This window comes from Acartia tonsa, chromosome 14, assembly GCF_053477335.1.
Source record: "Acartia tonsa isolate MP-2025a chromosome 14, ASM5347733v1, whole genome shotgun sequence".
Classification (NCBI taxonomy): domain Eukaryota; kingdom Metazoa; phylum Arthropoda; class Copepoda; order Calanoida; family Acartiidae; genus Acartia; species Acartia tonsa.
Window position 1 is genome coordinate 42,406,685 of NC_137273.1, and position 15,768 is coordinate 42,422,452.

Genomic DNA, 15,768 nt, shown 5'->3' on the forward strand with positions numbered 1-15,768 from the left:
TATATTTTGTTGATTCTAGTAGCTGCGTCCCTAGCATCTAGGGGGCTCGGTATTCAAATAAAAAGGAAGGGATTTCATACTAGCCTAAAGCCATCCCATGGCTTATTTTTAAAGGTAAAACAGCCTAAAACCATCCTGGGACATACATATAGCTTCCCTAAAAAAAGAGAACCTAATTGGTTCAGTGTTTATAATGTTCTTGTTTTGTACATTTTTATGTTTTTTTGTATCACCACTTGATATATACAATTTTATGAGATAATACCAAGAAATTTATCAATTTTACTTCAAATTATGGGTAGGGGGGTGGAGGGGGATGGGGTAAGTCCAATCTTACATACTAGAATTTTGTTATTAGAATACTCAAAACCCCACGGATCTAAGGGGATAAGATAATGGCCGATAAATTTATGTACATCCCAAATGATGATACACAAAATTATCCCACCTGTAGATTAAAATTAGTGGTTGAAGCGTTCAAACACTCAACTTAATGAATCAACCAATCAAAAGTCCCCAAAATTGTTAAGCCAACGAATAAGCAATTCGTTATTATAAAACTTTGGAGACTAGTGTAATAAACAGTTCTTTGTCCCCTCTCTCTGTTAAAGCCTCCTATTTTATTTTATTGTATAATGTAGTAAGGTTTTTTTTTGTTTGTCCATTCAGATCTCTGAACCACTGAACCGATTGAGTTCTCCAATTATAGGAAAGCTTTACATAACCTTACTTCAGATTGTTTAAGACTATTTTATATTTAGATGGTTTTAGGCTATTTTACTGCCTTTTATCCCTCCTCTAGTTGCTAGAATTTACATATGGAAGGGAAAATTTCATAAAAACTCAACTTTTCAATAAGTTTAAAACCTTTAGAAAGGGTTTAAATGTATCTAAGTAATTTAAAGTTTTATTTCTTATTTAACTGACTGATAGATATAATGAATACTCGTAATGTTCAAAGTATTTCAATAAGATAAGTTTTTAAAGTAAAATATTTGTTAAATGTTTCTTAAAGGCAATTTTTCAAACATTTTTCTATATTACAATGTTATATATATTGTCATATTTTTGTTTGTCTAGTAAGATTTCGCTAACCACTGAACCGATTGAGTTTTCTTTTGTGGGTTGATTCTCATAGTTCCCATTAATGTTTTAGGCTATTTCATCTTACTTCCATGAATGGCCTCTATATTCTAGATGTGCAGCCGCTAGATTCATGAAACCTCTACTTTGATATAAAATCTTTGATGATGTATATTTCTAATATCTAAACGTCTATTTGAGCGAAGACATTGGATGTAGAATGTACGTGGATATTATGACAGGGAAAAAATTGTCGTCATTTCGTTCATTTAGTAGGAGGGAAGGGAATGGGTGAAAGGAGGTGTATGGAGGGAATAATTATTCTGGCCAGCTACAAGTTTTACTTTATCAGATTAATGAAAATCTGGTGCAACATCCAAGTAATAATAAATTTAATATTTGAGCGTAGGGCATTGACAGGCCAAATTGAACATTTCATGTCGAAACTTCATTTAATCTGGTGCGCTTACATCTCCGCACATTTTCTAACCATCAGAACCGCAAATTATTAAAACAGCTAATTTTACGCCCCCCGTCACCCCCCCCCCCCTCCACCATTTTATCCCCTGAAAATTTATTTACTATTTTGTCTTTTTGCGAAAAAGAAACACTATGCGGTCGTGAACGCTAACCATTTATATTCCTCTCATTTATAATTCTTACCCTTTCCAAGAAGGGGACTGTAAATTACTCTGGTACCCAAAGTTTTATAAGCCCGTTCTTCTATCTTAAGATAATAAGCTAAATAGTTCAGTTTTGATAAAGAATTATTTAATTTTTTTAATGTTTTGATCATGGTTTTACGTAATTTGACGGTTATTTTAGTATCAAAAATTTTAAGTCCATAATTTTTCAAGATATCAAGATAGAAAAATGAATAACTTTGCCAAAAAACCTGAACATTAATGATAAAAATATAATTACTTATGGTCAAAAATTTATGTATATTTATAAGATTTGATGATTTATATAATATTAAAACTATACAAAGCATTTAGGTTATTTGTTTCAGCAAAATAGCCTAAAACCATTAAATTATAAAAATAAACTACATATTTCTATCCGTTGGGGAGAACTTTTGCTTCAAACAAAAACCCTTACTATATTACTCCCTATGTGCTACAAAAGACAGAAATTTCATTTGGAATGTCAATTTAATTTCCATTTACCTACAATCAAATCCCTAGATTTTTGTTGGTTGATAAATTGTTATCAAAGCTTAATGCTCTTATAGATAACTAGAGCCAAAGTCTCAACAGCATTCGTCGATTTTGTAGATTTTTTATAGGGCACATCGATTTACGCAATTTTAGTAATTTACAGTTTTTTCTATGGAGGGTAATAGTTATTTATTGCATCGTATTATTGACAGCTTTCCGTGGATATTAAATGAAAAATTATGAAATTAAAATAGTTTTTGTTAGCCTCGAGAGACCGAAGGCTGGGGCTAACAAAACTAGTATTAATACAATGCTATAAATGATTTTTAAGTAAAGCTGAAAACTGGTTCTAAGCCAGCGGGTATTAATTGGTTTCGAAACCGTACTGGAAAATAAGTTCTTTTAAATCAAAAATTTCTAGTTATCGCAGTTATAGAGATTTTAAGTAACATATAATTTACAAATATCCTGAACCAATTAAAGCCACTATAAGAAGGGTTAAAGGTTTATCAAATAATCTTTACTGGTGTGCAATAATTTTCGCAAATCATTAAATTTGCGTAGTGTTTTATAATTGCAAATGTATTAAAAGGGGTGATAATAATGAGAAAGAAGCAAAGGGGTAAGGCGAAACTTTTACTGTTGTAATAATATGCTATTCTAATAATTAGATAATGTGATATAGTCTATATATTATTACTTAGATGTTGCACCAGATTTTTATATACTCTAATAAATTAGTACTTGCAACTTGCTAAAATAACGATACACCCAACCCCCTCTCCTTCTACTGACCAATAAAAGCAGCCTAAATTGACTACAAAATTTCCCACATTCTACATCCATTTGTGATACATATTTATGGGAGGGGACAAAGTGCCTCTAAAAATCAGCCGTGTAACGTCATAAAAATCTGGGATAATCCGTCTCTATTAGGGGTTTTCTTTCCCACTTCTCCTCTCCTCGTCACTTATTTTTATGACGTCACCTTTATTTTGAGACTCTTTGTCCCCTCCCCTTATTTATGGGGAAGTGATTGCACCCCCAAACTTTATACTAAGTGCTTCTAATTAGCACAAGGAAGTAGGGAGATATCAAGATTATTATATTCAGGGAGGGAGGGGGCGTTGGGACATTACACTAGTACCCAAAATTTTATAGCCACTTTATATACAAAATTTTGGGTACTCATACTGAATTTTGATTTAAAACGTTTCAACCAATAAGATTTATCTACAAAAGGGGTAGATAGTAGAGTTTATTATAATTGGGGATGTATATCAAATTGTCGTTCATTGTCTTATCCCTTAGGATACCTGGTTATATTGAAAGTTTGGGGCAGGGGTTTATATTCTGAATATTAATTTATTCAAGCGTAATGGGAATAAACAATTCTCTAATATAAATTAGTAAAGGGATGGTTTTAGGCTATTTCTCCTACGTATATAGAGACCCTGGTTATAGCCAGGGAGGGAGGGGACATTGGGCTGTTTATTACACTAGTCCCCAAAGTTTTACAATAACGTTTTCTTATTCGTTGGCCTAACAACCTTTGAATTCTGATCAGTTGGTTCATTTAGTTAAGTTTCCAAAAATTTCAACCACTAATTTCTACAGAAGGTGTAATTTTGTGTATCATCATTGGGGATACACATCAATTTTTCGGCCATTGTCTTATCCCTATAGATACCAGGGTTGTAGCGAATTTAATCATTTCATTTATTTTAAATGATACTTATTACTTTCTTTATAAAGTAAATGTATGGATTTCTTATCAATGCCTGATAGCGTTTAAGTATCTTAATAAGTAACTTTCAAGTAATTTGTTAATTCGTCTATATAGTATAGTAGCGGCTGCGTTTTTAGACCTTAGGAACTATAAATGGCATAAAACCACTCTAATAAATATAAATGTTAATTGTGTCTGTCTGCCTGTCCTTAGCTCTGTAATGCTGCTCTATATTCGGGTCTCTCTCCTGTATTAATACCATGTATGTCTCCCTTTCTTTCCCTCCTCCATCCTCTTCTTTCTCTATCTATCAACTAACTATCTATCTACATATCTTTCAATCTTTCCAACTAGCTATACATATCTTTCTCTATTTTTATAAAACTAAATTTTTTATAAAACTATGGCAATAAATTCATTTTTTTCTATTTCAGGATCTGAGAAACCTGAAAATCCTGGACCTTACCTACAACCTGATGGAAACCATCCCGGAGGACTCCTTCAACGGCCTCGACAACTTGTTATCGTTAAAAGTGACCAACAACGCTGTCAAACGCCTGGGCGCCGCTAGCCTGCGCGGCCTACAGTTGCTACACACGCTTGACTTAAGCCATAATGAGCTGGAACGCGTGGCGCCAAGCGCCATGGCAAACCTGACAAGCTTGGAGGATCTCATCTTGTTCAACAATAGTCTGGCTGAGATTCCAGAGGCCGTGGGACGGCTGGACAACTTGCGGTCAGTGGACGTGGGCATGAACGGTATAACTGCCATAAATAAGAATGTGTTTGCCACGCTGACGGGACTGACTGGGCTGCGGCTGTCGGAAAATTATTTGACCCGTGTCGAGGTGGATACATTTGCTAAGCTGTCAAATCTGCGCCATCTTAATCTTGTTGGTAATAGGTAAGGAATTTTCTCTTTTCTTTGCATAAAAAAATATCGCATTATAGACACCTTTTCGCAGATATTGAATAAAAGTTATGAGATTAAAACCTGATTTTTTAGCCCCAAGGTGCCGAAAGCTTTAAAACTGCAACTCGACAGAATGTCAATAGTTTAATCATATATTGAAACCCAGGGAGGGAGGGGACATTGGACTGTAAACGCCACTAGTAACCAAAGTTTTAAATCCTTTTATCTTACTATTGGTTTCATTTTAATTTAAGAAGGGGTAGTTTGTTTTCTTTCATTAGGGATGTATATTCATTGTCTTATCCATTAAGATCCCTGATTATTAAAACCTCTCTGTTATCCAGAATTAACCGTGTGGAACGGCGAGCCTTTTCCAACAACACCGAGCTGCAAGCCCTGCGGTTGGACAGCAACGAGATTAATGACATTGTCGGCCTGTTTGCCGACCTGAAGAACCTGCGCTACCTCAACATCTCCGACAACAAGATCCAGAAGTTTGACTACTTCCTGCTGCCACCCTCACTGAATTGGTTGGATGTCCACAAGAATGAGATTGAGGATATTGGCAATTATTTTGATAAGGTAAGGGATAGGCCAAAAGCATATAAAATATTTCTCTTTAAGTATTAATGTAATTATCTTTTTACTCATCTATCTATCTTTTTATCTATCTATTACTAATCATCCATCCATGTATCTATATCTTTGTCTATCTGTCTATCTATCCATTCATATATATCTCTGTTAATAACCATGTGTCTATCTATCTATCTCTGTGTGGCTTTCTATCCATCTATCTATCTATCTCTTTGTCTATGTCTATCCATCCATCTATCTATCTCTCTTTGTCTATCTATCCATACATACATCTATATGTTTCTTTGTCAATTCATCAATCTATCTATTTCTTTGTCTATCCATCCATCTATCTATTTCTGTGTTTCTATCCATCCATCTATTTATCTATTTGTGGCTTTGTCTTTCTATCCATCCATTTGCCTATGTATCATTTTTTCAATCTATCCATCTATCTATCTATGTGTGGTTTTCTACCCATTCATCAACCTATTATTCATCTATTTTTTTGTTTATTCATCCATCTATTTATCCCCCCCCCCCCCATTATGAATCTATGAAACAACATGAAGTTTAAAAATATAAAAATAAAACCTATATTAAGGAATCTGAGCTGAACATTACCACTCTGGATATCTCCTTTAACAAATTGAAGACAATCAGTGCTAAATCCATACCTGACAGGTTACAACATTTACCATTCACCATATATATTAAGAGATATAAGTTTTCCGGAATTTTAATGTAGGGCGTAGATTTGAAATCTGCATCAAATTTTAAGGATTTTTTATAAAATTCGTTTTTTGTAAAATTCTTTATCTAAAAGCGAAAATACATTTTAAGTTAATTAATTTTGACCAATAGGATAGGTGGATTTTAAACTACCTGCGCTCTAATTGGTTGAATGATGTACGACATCCAATCAGAGCGCAGATTTTTTAAATCCACCAATCACAGATGCCAAAATTAATTAACTTAATTTGTATTTCCGCTTTTAGATAAAGAATTATACAAAAAACGAATTTTATAAAAAATCCTTAAAATTTGATGCAGATTTCAAATCTACTCCCTACATTACAATTCCGGAAAACTTATATCTCTTAATATATATCCCCAGTGTACACATTTTCCCGCCAAAAAAATTATCTTGTTTTCCCGCCAAAATTATTTAGCTTTTACCGCCAATTGAATGGTATAACTTCACTTCACTAGCTAAAATACATCTTTCCCGTCAAATTTAACAGGTTTTCCCGCCAAAAGTTAAAGGGTGTATGTTTTCCCGCCAATACAACAATTGTTGTCGTCATCACTTAGTGGACATTGCTTTTTAAAAATATTATCATAAATATTATAAAAACACTTTGCGATACTTCCATATTGCATTTTCTACATACTAGTAGCGAAGAAAGGTTTTTGTGCTATTAAAACCTATTTATTTTATGTAAAATAAAGGACGTCCACGCTTTTTGGTGAGGGTAAAATGATGGGTTTTAAAGGTTTAGGGGAAGTAATATAATATTTTTTATTAATTTGATGGGGGTAAAATGAGGGGTGAGAAGAAAGAACACCCCCCCCCCTTATTGTTTTCAAATGATTAAAATCACTGGATATTTATCTCTATTCTCCCGTATAGTAGGTACAAACTACATGATTCATGATTGGAATTCTAATACTATAGTATTCAAAATACAAATAAGGAACTTGGAAAAGATTTGAAATTTAAAAAATGGTTCCTTACATGTATCACATTAACAAATCTTTAGAACTGCATACTATTAAATCAATATTTATTGTAGTGTAAGATTACATTTAAAACTAAGATTTTTCTAATACATGATAAGATTCAACTGGTCATTAATATGATATAATAGATACATACAAAAAAATTTTTTTACAGTTTTTCTGCAAGTACAGATAGTTACCATTGAAACGAAAAAAAAACATTGTAAATTCTGTATATTAGAGTATATTTTTATGTTGTAATTACCATCAGCAAAGAATAAACTACAATTTTAATTGGTGATAAAGTTAAAATTTTGATTTTTTTAACAGACAATCCTTTTAAGTCCTGACCTAAAAAGCCATTATATTTAGTATGAACAAACTACCTACAACTTCAAAAGGACACTACCTATTAAAATTTTTATGTAGTTATTATGCTAGGGATTTAAAGGGATAAGACAATGACCGATAAATTAATGTACATCCTAAATGATAATACACAAAATTAATCTTTCTGTAAATAACAATTACAGAAATGTTTGGACATTCACCTTAGTGAACCAACCAACTAAAGTTTAATAAAAGTCTCCAAATATTTTAAGCTAACGAATAAGAAAACGTTATTATGAATGTTAAACCAATATGGTAATGCTCCCATATGTAGAGAGTGTCTTTTTAAAGGCTTATTATCTCATATAAACATGCCTTTTGGCTTTCAAATAATCACCTAAAAATACGGTTCCTTTATAAGATAAAACAGATATTTTACAGTAGGTTTTCTGCCATTAATAGCTGGTAACTTTTGCTGTAACACTTACCTTTTGTAGGTTTCTTCAACTACTTATACTAAGTCTCAAACCCCTTTTTAAAAAAACTAGGACACTTCTATTCAATAGCAGATAGCTTTGCTGTTGAAAAGGATATGAGAAAAAACATTTGTATCATTTTAATGTGGTTTTTGAGTGAAAATGTTGAAAATACCAAAGCAGTAATGATAAAAAATGATCAAAGCGCATGAAAAAAAAATTTAAATCTTTACATTCATTGTGTAAATGATTAAAAGATGTTCAGACAAAGCTAATAATAGAGTTGCTACGCTTCTAAATGTTGAAACTAGGAAGCTAAAAGGTCCTAAGCACAATATACAGAAGCAATGTAGGGAGGGAGGGGACATTGGGCTGTTTATTACACTAGTCCCCAAAGTTTCCGTTGGCTTTACAACTTCAGGAACTGTATTGAATTTAGATTGAATAGTTTATAAAGTTGAGTGTCTAAACGTTTCAACCAATAATTTGAATCTACAGAAGGGGTAAGATTGTGTAAAATCATTGGGAAAGAATAAAAATTTATTGGCCATTGTCTTTATCCCAAAATCTCCCTGGTGCAAAATACAGGAGCAATTAGTAATTACCTATATATATACTGTATATTGCTATTTAAACATAAAGCTATTCTAAAATTAGAAGTCGTACGTCAAATAACAATTGAAATAACATCAAAAAAATGAGAAGGTTGGACAAACTAATAATACTTTTGTACCTTGTTGTCCTAGGAATCATTGTATTAAACCAATGTTTTCAAACAAGTTAAAAATTCAATATGTTTAATCGTACCTAACTGTTACAGAAATCATCAAGTTTGAAATCGTTAGGACTATTCTAACATGCTTAAATGAAGGATAAGAGCTATCCATTACGGAAGGACGTACATTCTTTTTTAAAGAATATTTTTAGCTTCGCTTCTCTTAATGTTGTGTCATCCTTGTTAGTAAATACGCTGGTTTATGATGTTTAATTATTTGTTATAAGGAAGTAAAAATAGCATTTTTTACATAAATAATGTCTGTCCGTTCGTCCATTTTTCCTTAAGAAACAATTGTAAGAAACTGGAATTGCTCAGCTACTATAAAAGATTGACTGAAATTATAAGTCGTTCCAACTGTTATTGAGATCTTATAGAACAAAAATAATTCCTATATAAACAGGTCTATAGTATAGATGTATATACAGATAACTGCCTCCCTTCCTTTTTCAATGACCTTATTCGTCTGCTACCAATTCGATGGGGGAGATACAGTTATTTAACCCTTCCCCCCTCTAGTGTTTTGCTCTAATCGTCCGTCTATAAGAAACAGAATAGAGGTCCTTAAAGATTGACAGCTTAAATATTTAGTGAAGATTCCATTTACCAATTATTTTATATGGGATCTTATAGCACAAACAAATAAACAAAAATCCTATATATTAGACAATAAAAAACTTTTTTAATACATAATTTTTATATAGTGTTACTTTTTCTTGAATAGGTGATTAATGCTACTTTTTCTTTTCCAAAACTTTTTTTTATGATTCAACTTTTGCATAACACGTAATAAAAATGTAGAAAAAAAGTTTTCTTAGTAGCGAAGCTACTCTAAAAGTTTTGTGTGTCCGTCAGTCTGTATCGCTAAATGTGGTTTTCTCGGCTGCTATTGCAAATAGACAGATTAAACTTTCAGTAAAGATTCCTATGACAAATGCGAATTTAATATATACAATTACATTGTTTTTTCCGTCTGTCTACTGGTCATGCTTCTTTTCTATGTTATAACTACTGAACATCTGCTCTATAACTCACTTTGTCCGTTTGACCGTATTTTGTGTGTTGCTACTTATGGATGTTGTCATCCTTGTTTATTTCTTTTCCCCCTCATCAATAATCTATCAATATTATTAGACTTCTGTTTATTGTTTTTCAAGTACGGCTTCGAAACCGATTAATATCCGCTGGATTAGAACCGGTTCTCAGCCATAATGAAAAATCATGTATATCATCATATTACAGACAATTTTCCACGAATTTTAAAATAAAAATCATTAAATCAATACCAGTTTTGTTAGCCTGGGCCCTCGGCCCCTCGGGGCTAACCAAACTTATTTTAATCTTATTATTTTTATTTTTAATATCCGCGGAAAGTTGTCTATAATACGATGGGATAAACAACCATTATCTGTTATACATTGCATTTTTTATCATTATTTTTCACTTTTTTATTATTGCATTATCATTATTCAATTATAGGTTTATGTGGGGGAAAGCACCTCCAAGCTTTTTAATAATTTTTGAGGGGAGGGGGGGGAGGAACAACCCTTCCCCTTCCCCCTTGAAGGTTTGGGGGTAGTAATCTCCATAATTAACGAGGCTTTTAAAAAGAACAGTAAACTGTACTACAGTAATTCTTGTGGTACATTCATGGTATGTTTAAATGTTTGGTAATTACTTTAACGACTGACTGACAAAGTAAGTTATATATTACTTGTTTTTTTTGTAAGGGATATCATTATTTATAACACAACGGTTTATTTTAAATAGCAGCCGAGGAAATCACTGTTCCCCTACAGCGTTATGGACTGACTGATGAACGGACAGACAAAGTAAATTATAGAGTAGCTTTGCTACAAAAAAAGGATACTTTTTTTTACAAGCAAGACAGGTGGTCTCTAAATAAAAGAATTAGGTAAAGTTAAAAAAAACTTTATAAATGAAATTGAAAAGACAATCATTAAGTTTTTTTTTGTGGTGGGGCGGGGGGGGGGGATAGTTATTTATCGCATCAGATTAAAGACAGTTTTCCGCGGATAATACAATCACAAGAATCGGTTCTAATCCGGCGGATATGACTCGGTTTCGAAGCCATACTGGAAAGGATGTTACTTTTATACTGTCATTGAACCATAAAACCAATGTTAGTGTGCCATTCTCCTTTTAAACCAATTCCTTTTTTTAGTAGCGAAGCTACTCTATAATTTGATATGTCTGCCAGTCTAAATTAGTTTTGGAGAGACGTGATTTTCTCGGCCCATGTTTAAGATAGACAGCTGAAATCCTTTTACTATTGAGCATCTAGTATATATTTATATTATAAAGGTTTTATGATTTTCTGTTATTGATATATTTTGTTTATGAACACTGAACATCTGATCTTTAACTCTGTGATTTTTTTGCTTCGCTACTTTGGATATTGCTATCTTTTTTTGGTTTTTCTCTTTCCCCTTTTTTCTGAATTTGTTACTGTAGTAAAATGGAAATAAATTATGTTGATGGTGTTTTTACTCTCTTTTGGACTACACGTCACACACACATACACACACACACACACACACACAAACACCAAAATATTAAATCACATATTTAATGTTAAATGGTGTGGTTGGATGCAGAGATCTTAAGGGATAAGACAATGGCCAATAATTTATGTACATCCCCAATGATGATACACAAAATTAATCCTACTATAAATACAATTAGTGGTTGAAAAATTTGGACACTTAACTTAATGAACAAACCAATAAAAATCCAATAGAAGTCCCAAAAGTTGTTGAGCAAACGAATAAGAAAATGGTCTTTTAAAACTTTGGGGACTAGTGTAAAAAAACAGCCCAATGTCCCCTCCCTCTCTGGTTGGGACGTTTTTCCCCCCTTTGATTATATCTGGTTGATTTTTAAAGGGCATATTAGTTCCGCCTGTCATAAATAGTTAGAAATATTTTTAGTAATTCCTAAATCAACTAAATATAAATGAAATTTCAAAATATTTCCAAAGCCACATAAATTTTTTATTCTAAATAATGTTCAATCCTTTTTTTTGTTTTTTGTTTTTTGTTTGTAGCTTAAGATTTCGATTACTGCTGAATTGATAAATCTCTCAATTTTATTCAATCTCTAGTTATAGGAATGTTTTAGGCTATTTAATTTTTATTTTTAAGTCCTGGAATGGTTTAGGCCATTTTCTGCTCTTTCTAACCCCTAGATGTAAGAAGCAAAGCCGTTAGTAAAGACATAAACTAATACTTTTAAAGTTAACTTATAGTAGATTAAATATTTAACATTGCTAGAATTAATTTAAACAGCAAGAAATTATACATTTGACTTTGAAAGGCTAGTGCCATGGATACCAAATGATATATAAGACAGGGATAAGCCAATAGAAGATAGATTAAACTTCTCTCAAATGTCTAATATTGAGTTTTCTGTTTTTTGAATAATACTTAATTGATACAGGAATCATCATACAATGTTTAAAATCGAGGGGAAAGGGACATTGAACTGAAAAAGTTTTGAAAAATGTTTTCATTTCTTACTTCATAAAATTTTGATTTGTTGGTTCAAATTATCAGTATACAAAGTTTGTTAATTCACAAAAGGGGTTAATTTTGTTTATCATCATCGCGAATATACATTTATTTATTGTTCATTGTCTTATCCTATGAGATCCCTGGTGATTCATTTGCATGTACACGCTTGTCATCATTGAAACAATAAGAGAAATAAATTATGCTTAAAACAAGGATGACAACATACATAATAGTGAATCCAGGGATCTAAGGGGATAAGACAATGGCCGATAAATTAATGTACTTCCCAAATGATGATGCACAAAATTACCTCTTATGTAGATTGAAATTAGTGGTTGAAACGTTTAAACACTCAACTTAACCAAGTAAAATTCAATAGAACCCAAAAATTGTTAATCCAACGAATAAGAAAACGTTATTATAAAATTTGGGGACTAGTGTAATAAATAGCCAATTGTCCCCTCTCTCTATCTCTCTCTGCAAAAAGCCACACAAACATTAACAAGGATAACAACATCCTAAAAAGATGAGTGCCCAATCGTCCTATGAATCTTAATTTCAAAAATTATCATGCTAACACTGATTTCTTAGATATTATAAAAATTTATCTTTAAGGGAAAAAAGTTTTTAATATCTGGAAAGAAAAGAAAAAAAACTGTATGAAAGAAATTGTATGAGTTTTCTTAAAAGTGTTGGTTTTGGCTGAATTAACTATGTTTTGTTTAGTTAGGCCTCCCATTCTATATATTTCACACCAAGGATATAAAGGGATATAAGACAATGGTCAATAAATTGATGCAAATCCCCAATGATGATCTACAAAAGTCCCACTTCAGTAGATTAAGATTTTTTGTATTTGAAACGTTTGGACACTCAACTTAATGCAACAACCAATCAAAATTCATTAAAAGTACACAAAGTTATTAAGCCAACAAATACGAAAACTTTGGGGACTAGTGTACTAAATAGCCCAATATCCCCTCCCTCCCTTCTTTCACACACACACACACAAACAAACACACTCAAATTCTTATTCTGTGTGTTTCCTTTCTTGCATTGATCTTACTAATTTGCATCTATTTGTATTTCTAAGCATGCTTCACAGGAGCCATAGTTAGGCCTACATAGGGCTGAGTTCTTTAGACAGTTAGGCCTTGTAGAGGGCTGAGTTTCTTAAGAAGTTAGGCCTGGTTTTCTAAGCATGCTTCACAGGAGCCATAGTTAGGCCTTGTAGAGGGCTGAGTTTCTTAGGCAATTAGGCCTGGTTTTCTAGGCCTGATTTTTATGTAGGCCAACACAGGCTGAGTACCTTAGGCAGTAAGGCCTGATTATTATGGTATAGTTAGGCCTACACAGGCTTTGTTCCTTAGGCAGTTAGGCCTACTTGGGTTGAGTAAGGCCTGGTTTTCTAGGCCTGATTCTTATGGCATATTTAGGCCGACATACAGAGACTTGGTTCTTTAGTCAGTTAGGCCTAGTTCTAATGGAATATTTAGGCCTACATTGGCTTAATGGTTTGTAGGGGCCTAGTTCAGGCTATAATTCACTGTCTCTTAGGCCCAGTTTGTTAGTTCTATATTTGAAAGCTCTTTGAGGTAGTTGAACCAAGTTTATTATGTCTTTCTCTCAAGATTTTAATAGGAAAAGTATGTCAAAAACACTTCTATATTAAAACAACAAACAATGTTACATTATATCAATATTTTATGAGCTTAATGAACCTTTTTTCCTGTCCTCATTTAGCGCTTTTTTATCTTCCATGCATAATCAAGTTCTTCAACAGGGATTTGAAGGGATAAGACATAGGATGATATATTCATATATCTCCTTATGGATGAAAAACAAAGTTACCCCACCTGTTGACTAAGATTACTGGTTTAAATGTTTGGACACCAACCAATCAAACTGCAAATACTCAACATTATTTAGCTAAACTAATAATGGTTATAAAACTTTGGGTACCAGTGTAACTAACAGTCCAATGTCCCCCTCCCTCCCTCCCTGAGAGTTCTACTGAGTATAATAGCAAAGATGTATCTTTGTATATATTATCATATATAGTTTGTATTGTGTATTAAATCACGGATCTGAAGGGATAAGACAATGGACGATAAATTGTGTACATTCTTATCAAATTAAATTATTCTTTTGTCGGTTATTGGTTGAAAAGTATGGATACTGTAAATTGGATCAACTAATGTATGTTTGATAAGGTTTTTGGGCTATACAACTTTGGGTACCAGTGTAATTTACAGTCCAATATCCCCTCCCTTCCTCCCTGGCATTAAATACAGTGCGACAATTCTTCCTTTGTTTAGAACTCGTTGGTTGCATCACAAAACAGCAACAAAAAAGGATAAATTGATATGCATCCCCAATGATGATACACAACATTTCCCCTTCTTTAGATTACAATTTGTGGTTGTAACTTTTGGACAATCAACTTAATGAACCAACCTATCAAAATTCAATAAAAGAAACCCAAAATTTTTAAGTCAACGAAAAAAAAGTTATTATAAAACTTTGGGGACTAGTGTAATAAACAATTCCCCATACGCCCCTGCAAAAACACAAAAGACAATTAATCAGTATTTGAGACTAAAATATAAAAGTCATTAGAAAAATTAGAGTTAAAACAAATTGCTGTATTTTACTGTTTTATATAAAAACATGGGCTATGTATCTACTATCTATATTACACAACAGGAAAAATGGGACATTGGGCTAAAAATTACAATTAAAGTACCCAAAAATTTATAATCATTACTGAATTCAAAAATTTAAGTTTCCACACATTTTTGACACTTAATTTTAACCTACAGACTAGCTAATTTTGTTTGTTATCATTAAGGATATAAATTTATCGCCCATTGTCTTATCCCTTAAGATCCCTGTTCTGTTACCCAATGATACCCTTGATATCAAAGTTCAGGAAAACAAATAATGCCCAAGGTCTGTGTGTGTGTGTGTATGTGTCTGTGTGTGTGTATTTGTGTGTTGGGTGTGTGTGTGTGTGTGTCTCTCATTTGGACTTTAAATTATTAGTACCACATATATACCCAGGGCTCTGAAGGGATAAGACAATGGTAGAAAACTTAATGTATTATTAATATTGGTTGAATAGTTTGGAACCAACTAATCACAATTTAATAAAGGTACCCAAAGTTTTTAAGCAAATGAATAAAAAAACGTGTTTTTAAAACTTTTGGGTACTTGTGTAATTTACAGTCCAATGTCCCCTCCCTCCCTGCATATCCATCAAAACTTTTAAAAGCAACTCTTTTCAGTAATTAAGGCGGTAGGTCACTGATATATTGTTTATTGAAATACTAGCGGCGCTGCCCCTTTCACTGAAATTATAATAAGCTTTACTATAAAGAAGGACCATATCTGTCCATCGGTTATTGTGATCTTAGACATTCTGTTATTTTAATATAAGAATAAACATGAAATCCGTTCCAGCTAGGGAAT

The 15,768-nt window shown here is 32.5% G+C and overlaps 1 protein-coding gene across 1 annotated transcript in view; it reads left to right on the forward strand.

Moving 5' to 3' along the window:
- Positions 1–15,768, forward strand: part of LOC145306247 (toll-like receptor Tollo) — a 176,995-nt gene that overhangs the window by 126,005 nt on the left and 35,222 nt on the right. Inside the window, exons 9-11 of the mRNA XM_080148310.1 lie at positions 4,407–4,876; positions 5,230–5,467; positions 6,066–6,145. Of these exons, the coding sequence (XP_080004436.1) occupies positions 4,407–4,876; positions 5,230–5,467; positions 6,066–6,145 (788 nt within the window). The remainder of the gene's footprint in view (positions 1–4,406; positions 4,877–5,229; positions 5,468–6,065; positions 6,146–15,768) is intronic.